This window comes from Harpia harpyja, chromosome 3, assembly GCF_026419915.1.
Source record: "Harpia harpyja isolate bHarHar1 chromosome 3, bHarHar1 primary haplotype, whole genome shotgun sequence".
NCBI classification, from domain to species: domain Eukaryota; kingdom Metazoa; phylum Chordata; class Aves; order Accipitriformes; family Accipitridae; genus Harpia; species Harpia harpyja.
Window position 1 is genome coordinate 66834210 of NC_068942.1, and position 16232 is coordinate 66850441.

Genomic DNA, 16232 nt, shown 5'->3' on the forward strand with positions numbered 1-16232 from the left:
TCTGCCTCTGAGTGAGCAATTGTGTACAACCTGGGAGCACTAAGCACACAGCTTTTACACTAATAAACCTTTTAAGTCAAGTATTTACTAGAAATATTTGTTAGAAATAAAGTCACTTGCAAGTACTTAACAAGTATACTCTAAAGGCCCAATATCTTTTGTCCCCTTTAGAGGAACAGCTGAAGGACTAACTCCGCAAAACATAAGATTTCTCAGATATATCTTTCAAAACATTATCACTAGGATGATGCTAATGAGATATTTATATGGTGAAAGAGAGACTCATTGGAATTAAAAAAATAGTTAGCAAGTAGGACAATACTAATTTTAAATACTGAAGTTGATTAAAATAAGCGTTATCTTCATGGGATCAAAGCACATGATCGTGGAAAAATTAGCAGATTTTAATTTGTACACAACAGGAAGATGTGTTTATATAAAGAAAGAGAAAGATGACCACTGCAAGAGCTAAACACTTGAAACGCTGTCAAAACCATATAGCAGGGTAAGTAAAGCTAGACCTGAACAGCCAGCACTCTGGACATAATTTAAAGTCATATTTGCATTAAGCTGATAATGCCAGGCTTTATGTTGCAAAACAGCACTGGTTTCTGTTTAGACAAACCCACGGACAACAAGGCCAGCCTGTGTCCCAAACAAAATACTTATTGGAACTGCCAGCAACCTCATCTCTAAGCTCAGAAACAAAGTAGACCACTGCAAAATGGTGGATATAAATTAATTTTGAGTGGCTGAGAACACTTCTGGAATTGAATAAAACAGGCTGCTTTCTCGTGACTCATTTTTGCCTGAACTATTGCAGTTTCCATGCCTTCGTCACCCTCCCACTGTGCGTGCTCACCCGGCACTGTGGGTTAAAGAGCAAGACCGCATCTCTGCTTTCAATTGCAAAGACCAGTCCTAGCAGCTGCTGGAGTGCAAGCACACTTTCAGTTCTGTAAAGAAAACACCATCGCCACAACTCCAGCGCTCTGATAGCCCAGGATTTCACAACAGGGATGAAGAACGCCTCCGAGATGAAGCAGCGCTGCCTTTTTAGTAGTCTTTTCAGGCTGATTGAGGACTGAAGTCCTATAGTTCATAAACCTAAATAGGATTTGAACCTCCTCCTACTGAGATTAATCAAAACTAAAAGAAAGAGGAAAGTGGCAGCAGGACCCAGCAGTAAGCCGTGTTTGTCAGCAGTCCACCTCCAGTGAGGAGGACCAGAAAGTTATTTAAAGCTGTGATCACAGATTAATTACTGTGCTGAGCAGCGAGAGTAAAGCCGATGCTTATTCTTCCCACTCTTACATCATACACTTTTAATTACCTTTTAAAAATTGAAAACTATAAGAAAACAGAGCTCTTTTTTTCCTGTGAACATCTGAAAAGATCACGCAGCTCAGCTCTATTTAGACCCCAATGGGACCTCAGGGCCTACTTCTTCTCAGCAACTTTGAAAATCCCACCCTAAATATTATGGTGCATATTTCTGGGGCCACCGGCTGCCAGAGAGCTAACACAGAGATACATTTAGAGCAACAGGGGTTTATATCAGCTGGGGATTTGCACACAGATGCTGGCATATTTGAGAAACATCTCCTGACAGATGTGTCATAGCACTAATGATTCTCAAACATTTGAAAGAAGGAAAAAGTGTAAAGATATAGATTCTTATAACCCCAGTAATATATAATCTATGGGGAGTAATACACATCATGGCACAGCCTTAACTTTGATCTAAAAGAATAATAATCTTTCTTCAGTAGTCTCCAAAGCCATCTTTTAAAGGTACAACAAACACTTGTTATATTTTAAAGGCGTCACTGGAATTTTCCCCTGCTATTTCTCCTTTGAATTCATAGATCAGGGCTCAGCAGTACCTTGCTAAAGGTTGATTCAGAAAACAGGAGAAGCAGGTGATCGCCTTCCTGGAGGAAAATGCATCTGATTCTGCCCATGGCAGGGGGGTTGGAACTAGATGATCATTAAGGTCCCTTCCAACCCAAACCATTCTATGATTCTACGACTCTGTGACAGGGAACCACTGCTAAACCACAGCACAACAGAGCCTCCAATGGCCACGTTTGGGCTCAATGAGCACAACACATGCGACAACGCTTGTGCAAACTATACTCCCTGCTTAAAAAAATAATACTGAATTTCTTTAATCTCTTTTTAGTTTATTCCGTACACCCAGGTTTCAACAGTCACATATGGGACCTTAAAGCCACACTATTGAACAAACTTCAGGGAAGGGCTCTCAGCAGTCCCGATTTGGTGAACACTTGGGGGCTATAAAAGCTGATACCGTGTATCGAGTGCCAGCAACACTCCAACTCCCAACAAGACACTCTATGAACTTCACTGTCTGCCCCTTATCTCTGACCCTTGTGGTGAGCGCCACGGTAGGGATATTTTTGCTTCTCTTTTCCTGCCTTACATGAAGGAGTTCCGCATCCTGGCCTGCTGCTCACAAAACAGTTTATCAGGCCTTATTTTGTCGCACAGGGCCCTCCAATCCTCCCACCCTCTCCGCCAGCGCCCTGCGGCACTGGCACGGAGCAGGAGGCCAGGCGTGGGCTTTCTCTGGAGACAAGCGTGCGAATGGGCTGGTCTTGGTGTGTGTCACCAGCTGCGTGCTGCCAGAGCCCTCGGTCATTGCCCTCCCCCAGCAGGCCACTCATTTCTATCTCCTTTTCATCATAAGTCAAATCCTTGAAATTTCAGGGAACTTAGTATCTTTGATGCTTCCATCTCTCTGGCAAATTTAAGGGAAAGCGAAAAATGAGTTCAAAAATTATTAGGAGCCAAAAGGTAAAGACAGGCTGCACGGTTACAACCATCTCACTTCATTATGAAACAAAAGTAACAAACCTTGCAAAAACCTTACCAAAATCCTGGGAATTCTGGAAAAAAGGGCAGGTAAAAGCCTGTGGCGATTTCATCAAAGTTCCCCCATGGGTTTCCAGCACGGCAAGTGCAATCCAGCCTGGCCTCTGCGTGGCGTTACGACAGTGGTTCGGCATGGCAGCACGAGCGAGTCTGGCGCGAAGAGAAACCAGCAGCTTCCTCCTTACTCATGTCGGAGGTAGCACAGGATTTCCTCTCTGCCTCCTACTGCGTGGTAGGAGCGAAAGAGGGGATGACAATCTAAAGACATATCAGCCCAGGAAAAAAAAAAAAAAAAAAAAAAAAGAAAATAAAAGAAAACCCACACGGCATGCTGCCACTGTTTGCAAGGTAGGTAAGATTTAAATAGCAATAATCCCCAGAAACTATCTAGTTCAGGTCATCAACTAACAAGCTGGTTAATTCCTGTAAGGATTAATGCTTGAAATTATTATGCCTGACAGATGTTTGCTGAACAGGAGTTAGTCCAGAATACGCAGCATGAAAACCAGCAAGAAGTAAAAGTGGAGACAGGTACATGTCAGAGCCGAGATTTTTAGAAATCATTAGCCCAACCTCTAACATAATTATAATTTTCCTTTCTACCCACCTTAGCTTCCACTTCTTTTTTACTCTCAGCTCTCTAGCAGGAGATTCCCTTCACAGACTGACACACTAATCTAGATTCTGCTCTCAGTTACAACCGTGCAATGCAAAAAAGAGATTAGCCAATATTTTCGGGCAATACCATTGCTGCACAATTTGACTGAATCGAATACACTTTGTAGGCGTTAGCTGTCTCTCGTGATGGAGCACATGATGAATTCTCCATTCCGTATTCCCCAAAACTATTGGAAAATATAAAGCAGCATTCTCCTTCAATTAATTATGATCCCACTGGTTACGTCTGCTGTTAGACATTCAGTGAAACCCACTGGTTTGGTCTACCCACCCACTGCCATTTGCATCATCCTAATGGCGTAAATCTAGTTAATATACTCCAGGACCAAACCAGATCCCACTTACACTCAAGCTGGTGTAAATCCAAAGCAAGTCCATATGGCCAGCAATCTCTCTAGTTTTACAGCTGCTGTGTATCATAATTTGTACTAGACTGAGCAGCATTTCTAGGATTATAATAAAAGTAAGGAGGAGAGGTGGAGAAATCAGTGAAAATAAAGCATGGGGAAAAAAGTTGCTTCAAATTCTACTTCCAAATTAGAAGTTACAGGTGCAAACAGGGATAAAACTATGAATCTCTCCACCCATTTCAGAATCAGGCAGCACAAGTGAACAGCATGAGGAAAAACTGAAGAGAGGAACAAAGACGGGATGAAAATCTAGGTGGAAGAACAGCAATGGAGTAGAAGCTCTTGATCAAGCTAACCCTGTGAAGCTGCTAATACAGAGGATTAACTGAAGACCAGTAGCCTTAGCTACGCTGTGACCACCATGTGCAATGGTGACCCCAATGAAGCCAACTGAATGCACAATTTTGTCACCAATGGTGAAAAAAACAAGGGACAGAAGAGGAGGAACATCTTAGGACTTAGCAACGCCTGTCAATACCTCTAGAGAGGGAACTGATACACCAGCTATTTTCCAACTGTCTTGTCATCCTTTTGTTAATGTGAATAACCCTTAGAAATGATAAGAACATCTCAAAACACATCAGCCTGCAGACTAAAATATACAATGCCTGGGGGAATGCAAACTGGAGAGCGGTCTATTTATCTGAAAGTCAAATCAGAGTTGTTTTAGGATTGTGTTGCTGTTTGAATGGTGGAGTTTAAAATGCCTATAAATGAACCCCTTCACATGCTTTTCCCCTGTTCTCTCTCTCCTGTGGTAAATCCCATAGTCACTGTAAATTTGCCATAGTCCTGTTAAAAAAAAATAAAAGGACTGAAACTACTAGTACTGAGGAAGGAGAGTATAAATGGCTAACATCAGCTATAGACAGCACCTTCTAAAAGACAGTAAGAAGCGGTCTCTTTCAATGACTAACCTAGAAAGCAAAGGAGCCCAGCAGCTACCCTGGTGAGTACAGTCAGCCACAACCTGGAGGCAGCAATGAAAGGATCAAACTAACAGTCAGAAACACAGCATTCCCCATAAAACTTTCAGTAAGTTAGTATCACAACATATTTTAAATATATAAATCCTAGACTACCACTTGAGCATAATTCCCTTTAGACCAAATTTGATTTTACATTTTTCCATATTTTAAAAGGAAACTGCAGTTTCAGCAAAATATTCTAAATGTTCCCACAACATCTGACCTGCCATTCCCTTCTTTCCCGTACAAAGAACACTATTTTCAGTTCCAGCAAGGGATGGAACAGTGTTTTTCCCACTCTTCAAGCCAACTATCATTTTGTTGTGGTAGTGGAAAGCATTTAAATAGTCCCTTCTTTAGCCTGACATCTCTAGATTCAATTACATCTGTAAGAAAACCAGTTGGATGATCTTAGATTACCTTACAGTCTGCAGGCACTGCAAAGGAAATATGTATCTGCAAACCCAGTGCAGGCCATGGAGTTAAATGACTACACTGCCCCACCGATTAACCTACTGTACTTAAGTGATACTCCAGACAGACTGGCCTCATTGCCCACTAATCATCTGTATCTTTGAACAGCCAGTGATGTACCAGACCACTAACTGTTGAGGAGACAGAAGTTGCCACCCCAGTAGGGTTATAAGGGTCATAAATTATAAAGCGTTGCCTGAGCTCTGATGAAGAGCTATGAAACCCCGCAGGTAGGAAACAGAGCAGCAGTATAAAAAATTTTCGTCCAAGATGACCATTACGACTGTGTTACGTATTCTTAATACTCTGCAGAGGCTCAGGTTATAGCTGTGAACCAGCACTCCACCATGCTGCAGGTAGCATGTGTAGAGCAGCAGTGGCATCCCCAATTCACCAAGGTTACCGCTGAGGCAGAAGAGAAGAGGCAGAATACGGATACAGAGGGGACACACATAGGAGCAATGAGGCAGTATTGGCCAGCGTGAAAAGCCACAGGCAGAGCAGCAGCTGCCTAACCATGGTTAAATCTCCACAGACATTGCAGCAAAAGAGTTTTAAGGAGGAATCTGAGAGATGGTCATGACGTGGATTTGGGAAGGATTACATGCGAGGACACGACTGGGAGCAAAAGCGTGAAAGTGCCCAGGTGAAAGTCTACCAAGTGTTAGCAGAGGTCGGTATCGTAGGCTGGCCAGAGGTGGAAGCTGCTCTCTCAGTAACAAATTAAATGCAGCTTGGGGATGTGTGGGAATCAAAATTTCCATCTTCTGGGAAAGATCGTATTTCTAACTATATTTTAATTCTGAATTAGAATAACACTGGTATAAAGGGACTGTCCATGAAATTGCTATTCCCCAAAGAATCTGGTTTGGAATTGCTGTGAAAGGACTTTTCAGAAAAGGAACACCCACACCAAGCATTCAGATTGTCCTAAGTACTGGGCTTGGAGGTACTGGCAGGGGTGGCACAGAAAAGCCATGAAGTTCTTGGTCTCTCCTTCTGCTACAATTTCACTCTGTGTAAATAATGAATCATCACGCAGAACCTAATCATTAGGCATAGCCTAATGATTCAGGTGTCCCACCTGCAAGCTAAGCATCTGGAAGATCAGGCTGAGGTAGTCATTAGGCTCTGACCCATTCAACAAGAAAAAAAGTATTTTGACTTTACCAGTTAGCATTAAAAAAAAAACCCAAAACCACAACCCACACACAAAACCAAACCCTGAAGAATGTCAGAAGTGATCTGAGCAAAACTAAAAGAACCAAGATGTGGGTTAGCTGCTGGTATAGTTGCTTAACTAAAAAAAAAAAAAAATCTATCTGCAAATCCCCGAACTGGAGGTGTAACCTGCTAGTAGGAATAACCTAAAAGCACTTCACAAATACCAGAGTGATGGACGACACGGGAAGGGCACACTATAGAAAACAATTACACGTGGAGTGCTGAAGCAGCCTGTTAACATCCAGCTAAATTCCTCAGCGCTGACTAACTACAACTATTCAACACTAGCAGGGCTTTTAAAAAAAAAAAAAAAAAAAAAAAAAAAGAAGAAAAGCTGTGACACATTGGGATTAAATGTGTTCATGTAATTACTTACAAAAATGTTTTTTATAAACACCTTCCCCTCTTTCATCAGACAGCAAATGCTACTTCGCTCTGCAGACCAGAATGACAGTACCAGCCGTCCTCCATCATTACGTATTCTCACTACACACAATAGCTGGACAAGCAAACAGCTGACATGACAAAGTAATGCTGAAGGCAAGAATATCTTTAGAGTTGCTGGTAGCCCAGTCCCAAGCACCCCCAAGGTAACTGCCATCAGCTGGTTATGGTGGACAAGCATCATGACAAGGGATGCCTCTAAGGGAGTGTCTGAAGAAAGGGTATTTTGCAAATGGACAGAAGATGTTCCTACCCATCTTCCGCAGCACTGGAGAAAGTATATCGTATTGCAGGCAAAACAGGGATGTGGGCAGCGAGATCTAGTCTGATGGGCAGTGATGAAAGCCATACTGTGGACAGCTGGAGGTGGCACAGCTATGACTGCCTCACACAACCCAGGGTGCAGGCAGCTGCCAGGCAATGCCAGGGACACGCTCCTGTTCCCTCACCTCCTTGCAGTAGTAACTTCCTCTTACTGCTTCACCATCATTCTCTTTCTTCCTTCTTCGTCTCCCTCATTATTAATTTATTGATTCTACACTTACTCATGAGCTTCTCTCAGGGCAGGGAACAATCATTTTGCGGATCTCCATAACAGGGCCATTTTTCTGGCAAGGACCTTTAGCTCTGGACTAAGAGCTTGGTGGCAAGGGCACTGCCTTCCAACTGAAGTGCTTCAGAGGAGAAGCAGTTATACCTGGGGTTGGATCTGAGAAAATCTGGGTAAAGAAATTAATTCTACACTGAAAGGGTCTTAAAAAAATTAAGTAGTAACTAGGGAACAAGGACGCGAGGAGAGGGGGAAAGTCCTACAATACAGGAATTCGAAGCTTGTATATTAAAAAAAAAAACCCAAACCAGAGAAACTTGAAATTTTTTTCTTTCTTTTAGATTGAAGACATTTTCTGTACATAGGTATCTCATACCAGCAGTGTGCACCCATTGACAGAACAACTAATGGAGTTGGCAGGTCTATAATCTGAGAATACAAGGGAAAATCCCAGGCTCTGGTGAAGCCAAGGGCAATATTGTCACAAAGCCAAGATTTCTACCCCAACTCCTGTGGCCTTAAAAGACAAGGTAACAAGAAAATTTTTCCTTGGGTGCTGTCTTTATCTGGAGATCTAAATTAACCCAGGCGCTTCTCTGGTGTTTACTGAGCTAGTGTTATTAGCTATGTACAAAGCCTAGACCAATTTTGCTGACTTATATAAGAAACATCACCTACATTTGTCAACTGCTGTCATCTGCCATTCATATAACCACTACCATGTTTCCACAGAGACTCAAGAGTGCTCATGCAAAGAGACTTTTGCATTAAGAAAATTCAGTCATCTAAGTTAAAGAAAATGCACAGCCTGGGGAAGAACTGACAGCTGCAAAGATTGGTTTCTTTTATTTACTCACAGAATCTTTAAGGCAGGGGCATATTGCCTCACATGACCCTACCTTTCCATCTAACTGACTTGAAAACACAGCAGGTACATCAGTGTCTGTACGCTTTCTACCTTCTGCTTCCCTGAACTTCTACAGGCTGGATGGACAACAGGGTACAAAGCCTGGATAAAGACCAGCTGTTACAACTCTTAAACTACTCCTCAGTCAGAGGCAACACGTGTTTTTCTGCTAGGATTGACTCATCATAATGTCAGGAAAACAAAAGACAAGCATGCAATGCTTTAAATCACATATCACTTCTATGTAAGGTGGAGAGAAAATACAGCCAAAAGTAACCCTACACTTTTTTCACAGCTTAATGTTTTTAATGCTGTTGTGTCAGTCCAGCTGAGTGAGTAGGTGAGTCAGTGTGTGAGAGAATCTCATAGGGTAAAAGCTCCAATCTTGTTCTTTTTTAAATAAACCCAAGTATCCAGATCCACTATGGGTGGTTTACTCTGTCTCACCCATGACACCCTCCAACCTACAACACAGTTGCCGCACACATCAAGCGTACCCTATGAGATGACGTGTTAGTGTCCCCATTTCACAGATGGAGACACTAATGCTCTCAGCAGCATCTGTCTTTCAAACGTAGCCTCTGACAGATGGTGCCAGACTCATCAAAACATGAAGCACCCAACATCACTGGTCCCATTTTAAACCTCTGATCGTACATCCTCCTTCAACATCACACAGCAAACCTGTGGCAGAGAACACAGCTCTTCTGAATCAGTCCAACGCATGAAGAGAAAGATGACCATGTGCTCAAAAATACATGTTCGACTTGTATGTTGTTTGGATTAAGGCCTTGATGACTGTGCTGTTTACTTAGCAGAACTATGAAAACAGTTTCAGGAGAGTTCATGAGAACTCTGGTTGTATATGCCAGCCTGGATCAAAACAGTACTTAAGGGTACACTCGTTATTGAAAATCACGTATTTTCAAGGAGCCTTGAAGAACATCTCTCACTCCATCAAACAACTTCCTGAATATTCTGTTATTTAGCGACACTGAAAGAGGTTACAAAGTGCTGTTACTCTCCAGCAGTGGGAGGAACGTGCCTGGGAGAGGAAGCCTGCCAACTGGGTTACCAGTCAGACTTTTGTCGCTGTTCTCACTCTGCCAATGAATTCCTGCATCACCTGGGCAAACACCACAGTATCACGTGCTTCACTTTGTTCAGCTGTCCCACAGATACAGTAATAGCTACCTGCCTCAAAGGAACCCAAAGGTTTTTGCAGGTCTGACTGCTCTCCTACTAAAGCCAATAGGGGTTTTTTATCAACTTGCTGTATTGAGCTTTTTTTTTATCATCTGGCTGTATTTAGCGTTGGTGCAGCCTCACCTTGAGTACTGTGTGCACTTCTGGGCCCCACAATTTAAGAATGATGTTAAGGTACTCAAATGTGTCCAGAGGAGGGCAACAAAGACAGTGACACAGCTGGAAGGAATGTCCCATGAGGAGTGGCTGAGGACTCTGGGTTTGTCTAGTTTGGAGAAAAGGAGGCTGAGGGGCAACCTCATTGCTCTCCGCAGCTTCCTGAGGAGGGGAAGCGGAGAGGGAGGTGCTGAGCTCTTCGCCCTGGGATCCAGTGATAGGACGCCTGGGAATGGTTCAAAGCTGTGCCAGGGGAGGTTTAGACTGGACGTTAGGATGCATTTCTTTACTGAGAGGGTGGTCAAACACTGGAACAGGCTTCCTAGAGAGGTGGTTGATGCCCCAAGCCTGTTGGTGTTTAAGAGGCTTTTCGACAATGCCCCTAATAACATGCTCTGACTTTTGGTCAACACTGAAGTGGTCAGGCAGTTGGACTAGATGATCATTGTAGGTCCATTCCAACTGAAATATACTATTCTATTCTAATATTATTATTATTATCATCATGATCAGCTGGTGCAAGGGGAGCAGCATGTAGCCTTATGTAAAGTGTTTCTAGGATTCCCTAGTGACAGGCACTATATCTACTAAGTATAACAGTAAGTCCCCCAGCACAAGCTATCCCACATGGGCCTCTCATTCATCTTGTGCTCCCAAGTATTACTGTCACATTTCTGAAAAGGCTTTCTGCATAGTACAACTGTAACAACAGTTATTTCACCTTTTAATACCACTAAACAAACAGTAATCAAGAACAAAACAAGCAAGCCACAGCTTGATATCTGAATTCCAAGCAAATTACAGTCTCATGGTTCTCCTTGTTTCATGCTGTCTCCTTCGATTCCTTCCAGTACATTATTTCATGCATCTGTTCAGTGAGATCCCAAGGCTGAGATTGCTGCTTAATCCTCAGCCTATTACAGTCAAAGCAGAAATTCCTTTGAAATCCCTTGATATGAAGGACTTCACATCAAGCCCATGTCTTCTGTTTAAGTGTAACATAGAAAAGATGCTTGTACCAACAGGGACATGAAAAGTCAGTTCTGCTAAAGGGAAACAAATGAGTCCACATCATCTTTAAAATCAATGCATTTTTCCTTGGAATACAATTAAGCTGTGTGCACAGACAGACAGAGACATGAAAGGTTGCTTATTAACCTGACACGTGGTATCAATGAGAATGCCCTTCTCTGTCAGATCTATCACGTTTATTTCAACACTGAGTTGGGGCCACTTCAGATAGCTGAAGTTAAATACCGCAAGGCTCACAACTCCACAAGTCATTTTTTTGTAATACAGGCAGTACCACCCTGTGATTCAATTTATTAGCAACACAGGGACATATAATGATAAGCAACAGTTCACAGTACTTTGATTCTGTGAAGCAGTGAATTCAATAGCAATGTCTAACAGACAGCATGTTTACTACTTGCCCTGCCTTCATCCAGTCACAAGTCAGGATGTTGCAGAGTCATGGATTCTCATGGAAGGCAAGGACCAACTTGAAGCGCCAGCTCTGGAGAAGAGTGTGTAAGGAGAGCTCTTTGTGTAAGGATCTCCACTTTCATTTAAAAAGACTCTGTTTCTTTAAAACTCTGACTGTTATGCCCTAAACAGTCAAACACTAGAGAACAAACAAAAAAGTTTACAAAAAGTAAATTTTCAAACAAAAGAACAAAATTCTATTTAAGTTGATGCTGACAACACTACAGCTAGTCACAGAAAAACTGTTATAAGAAAATTCTACCTTCCTAAATACATATGCCAATATCAGCTACAGGCAATGGAATTACATTTCAGACAAAAACTTTAGCAAAATTCAATAATGTGTAGTTTGGGGCCTACCACTAATCAATATCAGGCTGAGTTTTGCAGTTTAAACACTGAGTTTTAAACTTTTCAGATTTTCTTGTGTCATTTCAGAGTACTTTTATTTAATCAATATTAACTAAAGGCACAAATCCTACCATTCAGTTTTTTGCAGAGCAGACCCGCATGATCAAAAAAGACCCTGAACACCTGCTCTGCATTTTTTAATTTCACAGAATTGCAGTCAAATGAAGCCTGAGAAAGCTGAGACATTACTGACCATCAGTAAGCACTACCTTAAGAGATATTTTCCTTGAAGAATAAAAGTATTCCACTGCCTACACTCCAAAGACAGCCAGGAGGTTTTTAGCCAGACTCAGAGAGGTATTTAGGAACCTCATATTTATTCCTGTTGATCTCAGGTGCCTGAATACGTTTGTCTCCAGATAACTGTGCCAAGTAAAAAAACTCCCTTGCCAGTTACACCCTCTGTTACCATCCCAGGAGCTCAAGAATTTTCCTGTTACCATGTGGCTTTTTCCTTTCACATACTTGAGTCACCAGGATTCACACTTAGCCCACAGTCCTTATGTGGACATGTACAATGCAGTTGTAAAGGGATCCTTTCTAAGGACATCATCGTACCTGTATATATGGTAGAACAAGTTTGCCAGGACAGGTCATAGCTGTGCCACGAAACCCCACCTACAACTGACAAGGACCAACAGTTGAAAAAACCCAAAACAAAACAAAAATCCAGTATCTTGTCATTGCTAGAGATGATCTGGGATTTGCCCTACCAGCCGCATCAAGGAATACATTATTCTGAGTCAGGATGAGTGATCATCACTTTTGCTTGGTTTCAAGGGAATTATGCTTATATGATGACATTCAGTAAGTCTTGAAACTGTTGGCCAATTTTGTCAAAATATAATAGATCTAAAGACACTAGATGAGATCATAGCCCTTCTTTACTTGATGTACTTGTGCAAATGTGTGCCTGGCAGAACAAAGACAGGAGCTGTGCCCTGGAGATGCAGAGATGTAAAAACAAAGCGCTTTGTGACCAGCACAACTCAGGAAATCACATCTCCTACAAAACTGTGTTCCTTGGTTGATTAAATGTTTACACTGAACTGTACTAAGATTTTCTGTTCCCATGTTCAAAATATGATGTGTCAAATCAGAGTTATTTATCTTCTTTGAAGTTTTGAGGGAGATGCCAGTTCAGGGGCATTCACTCAGAAAATCCTTCTCCTTTTCTCTTTGCAACTTCATTTACACCAAATATCTTATTGCCAAATGGAGGCAGTCACATATGAATGTATCACTCAGTCACTAAGCTAAAAACTGGAGAAAATTGGCAAGTCTCTGACTCTAGACTTGCTTTTCCCTGTTGGCCTGTTTCTACAAAATTTGCAAGAACTTAATTACCTTGGAGCTGTTCTCCTTATGTCACACTCAGTTGAAACTGGGAAATGGCAATAAAATCATAGAATAGAATCATAGAATCATTTCGGTTGGAAAAGACCTTCAAGATCATCGAGTCCAACCATTAACCATGCCCCCTAAACCATGCCCTGGAGTACCCTGTCCACTCGCTTTTTGAATACCTCCAGGGATGGTGACTCAACCATTTCCCTGGGCAGCCCATTCCAATGTTTGACAACCCTCTCAGTAAAAAAATTTTTCCTAACATCTAACCTAAATCTCCCTTGCCTCAACTTGAGGCCATTTCCTCTTGTCCTATCTCCAGACACCTGACAGAAGAGACCAACACCCACCTCACTACAACCCCCTTTCAGGTAGTTGTAGAGAGCGATAAGGTCTCCCCTCAGCCTCCTCTTTTCTAGACTGAACAACCCCAGATCCCTCAGCCGCTCCTCATAAGACTTGTGCTCAGGGCCCCTCACCAACTTGGTTGCCCTTCTCTGGACACGCTCAAGCAGCTCAATGTCTTTCCTGTAGTGAGGGGCCCAAAACTGAACACAGGACTCCAGGTGCGGCCTCACCAGTGCTGAGTACAGGGGAACAACCAGCTCCCTGTTCCTGCTGGCCACACTGTTCCTGATACAGGCGAGGATGCGATTGGCCTTCTTGGCCACCTGGGCACACTGCTGGCTCATATTCAGCAGGCTGTCAACCAGCACCCCCAGGTCTTTCTCTGCCGGGCAGCTTTCCAGCCACTCTTCCCCAAGCCTGTAGCGCTGCATGGGGTTGTTGTGACCAAAGTGCAGGACCCGGCACTTGGCCTTGTTGAACTTCATACGATTGGCCTCAGCCCATCGATCCAGCCTGTCCAGATCTCTCTGTAGAGCCTCCCTACCCTCAAGCAGATCGACCCTGCCTCCCAACTTGGTGTTGTCTGCAAACTTGCTGAGGGTGCACTCAATCCCCTCATCCAAATCATCAATAAAGATATTAAACAGAACAGGGCCCAACACCGAGCCCTGGGGAACACCACTTGTGACCCGCCGCCAACTGGATTTCACCCCATTCACCACTAACCTCTGGGCTCGCCATCCGGCCAGTTTTTCACCCAGTGAATAGTGCACTTATCCAGGCCATGAGATATTTAAGGGACAAATACCAAGATGCATGTGCGTACACGTATCAAGGCATGGCATAAACCTTGTTTCCAACAGAAGCTATTCTAAAAGATGAAGGCTAGTTATCTTTTTGAAGCTGCGATGCAGGTGCTAGGTTTGGAGCATCCCCTCAGGCAGTGGCATTGCTCTTCACAGTCATGTGGATGCAGGTACAGCCACATCCTGAGGCCGAGCATCCACAAGTGTACACAGAGGTTTTCAGGATGATTTGAGAGCCACAGATAACTGGAGGGGCACAGAAAAATGGCTTATACAAGAGGAAAAGCTAGACACTTTTTTCAGTAAGGTCAGTGCACGAAGGCCACACAGAGGACAATACACACCAGGAACAGACTTGGAAGCACAGCAGAAGTCTTGACTAGGATGGGAGGGAAAGGAAAAGCAGTGAAATACATGGCTGAAGGAAAGAACTGGAACTATCAGAAGAAAGACTACAAGAAGAGAGTCAAGCACCACACTACTGCACCCTGAATGGTAGCTAATTCTGCCTTCGTTTGGGATTTGAGAGGACTCCGGATCTGATGATTCACAAAGAATCTGAAAACAGCACTGGGTGTAGGGGAAAACTGTTTTTATAGAGAGCCCATCAGCTTTGTCAGACTCCACTTCCTGGCAGCTCGTTTGTAGGGAACAATGCCCCGTGACTCACCAAAAGATGTTTGCATCTTGTTGAAATAAAAGTCGCCACGGGACTGACTGCAGCAAGTTACGTTTCCTTGAGATCCAACTGGCTCACACACTTGGCAACCACGGAGGCTGTGCCAAGCTGATGTGCATTTCAACAACCCACAGATTTGAGACACTTTTAGAAAAAGAAGGAAAACACTTGAAGCAACCAATCAGCTTTTAAAGTTTTGTTGCGTTTTTTAAATTCTTTCCCCAGAAAACCACCACTGTGTACAAAGATTTTCAAATGGCATGCAGCATGCCTAGGGCTTAAAATGAACATCGAAAAGTAGTGGCAAGGAGCTGGTAAAAGTAGCGTAGCGATAGTCTTTTTCATTAATGATTTAAGATAGCCAGGCTTAGATTTGAGGCAAAAGAGAAGGGAGGCATCCTGCTCTGATGAACTTGCAAAAGAAAGCAGTGTCTTGCAACCATCATTTTCATAATTAATCATCATATACATCCATAATTCCTGCAGATTTCAGTCTGTTAACCTGAGTAGAGCCATTTCTAGGAATACAGGTTTCCTGGACAAAGACCTAAATTCACGCAGGTCAAACGAATAAGGATTTGGGAATAAGAGATATCAGAAACAAGCATATGAGAAACTGAAGCCTTACTACACATTGGGGTGGGGGGGTTTACATACAGAAGTCGTACAGAATCTAAAAACAAGGGTAGCAGCTCTTATCACAGAAAAACTGGGAAACCTTCTAACTGTTTGGGAAGAAAAAGGGAGACAAGGTCAGGCCTGCTTAAGGGGAATCAGAGCCGAGCTAGGATATATTTAATAGATTTGAAGGGGAGAGAGACTGGGGAAGAAGAACAGAAACAAGGAGCTTAGAAACTGCAGTAGAGCCCCGGCAGCGGGGACCGAGAGACGAAGACATTTGACAATGCTGAGCAACCCAGCTTTGGCAAGAGCCTGACATCTGGGAAGGAAAAGTTGCAGAATGCAGTTGAGCGCTTCCAGCAGGCAGGTACTCATTGACAGATGCGATTTTTTTTAAAAAAAAGAAGTTAAAGAGAAGGTTTTACCCGTTTAGCTTGTATTATTTAGGGAGGTACGTTGCAGTTCCTGCAGCTACATTACTATATACGTATCAGTAGTAGACAGGGAGCCCTCGTACTGCCCAGGGAGCTGCCTTAGCAAGGAGAAGCCCTGCCTCCGCTCCTGCCTCCTTTCCGGCTGTACCCGCTGCAACCGTTACACCGTGCGGCGGCACCACAAAC

At 43.1% G+C, this 16232-nt stretch overlaps 1 protein-coding gene across 8 annotated transcripts in view; it reads right to left on the reverse strand.

The window, feature by feature from the left end:
* Positions 1 to 16232, reverse strand: part of SYNE3 (spectrin repeat containing nuclear envelope family member 3) — a 93516-nt gene that overhangs the window by 61040 nt on the left and 16244 nt on the right. The window contains exon 1 of one of the 8 annotated variants that reach the window (XM_052783080.1): positions 16038 to 16203. The exons of 4 other annotated variants lie outside the window; for them this stretch is intronic. Coding sequence is in view for 2 of the 4 variants with exons in the window: in XM_052783076.1 (XP_052639036.1) it covers positions 2897 to 3032 (136 nt within the window). In the remaining 2 variants the exon portion in view is untranslated. Of the gene's footprint in view, positions 1 to 2896; positions 3251 to 16037; positions 16204 to 16232 lie in introns of those variants that run through there. 3 more of the 8 variants (XM_052783076.1, XM_052783077.1, XM_052783084.1) reach the window with 3 other exon arrangements.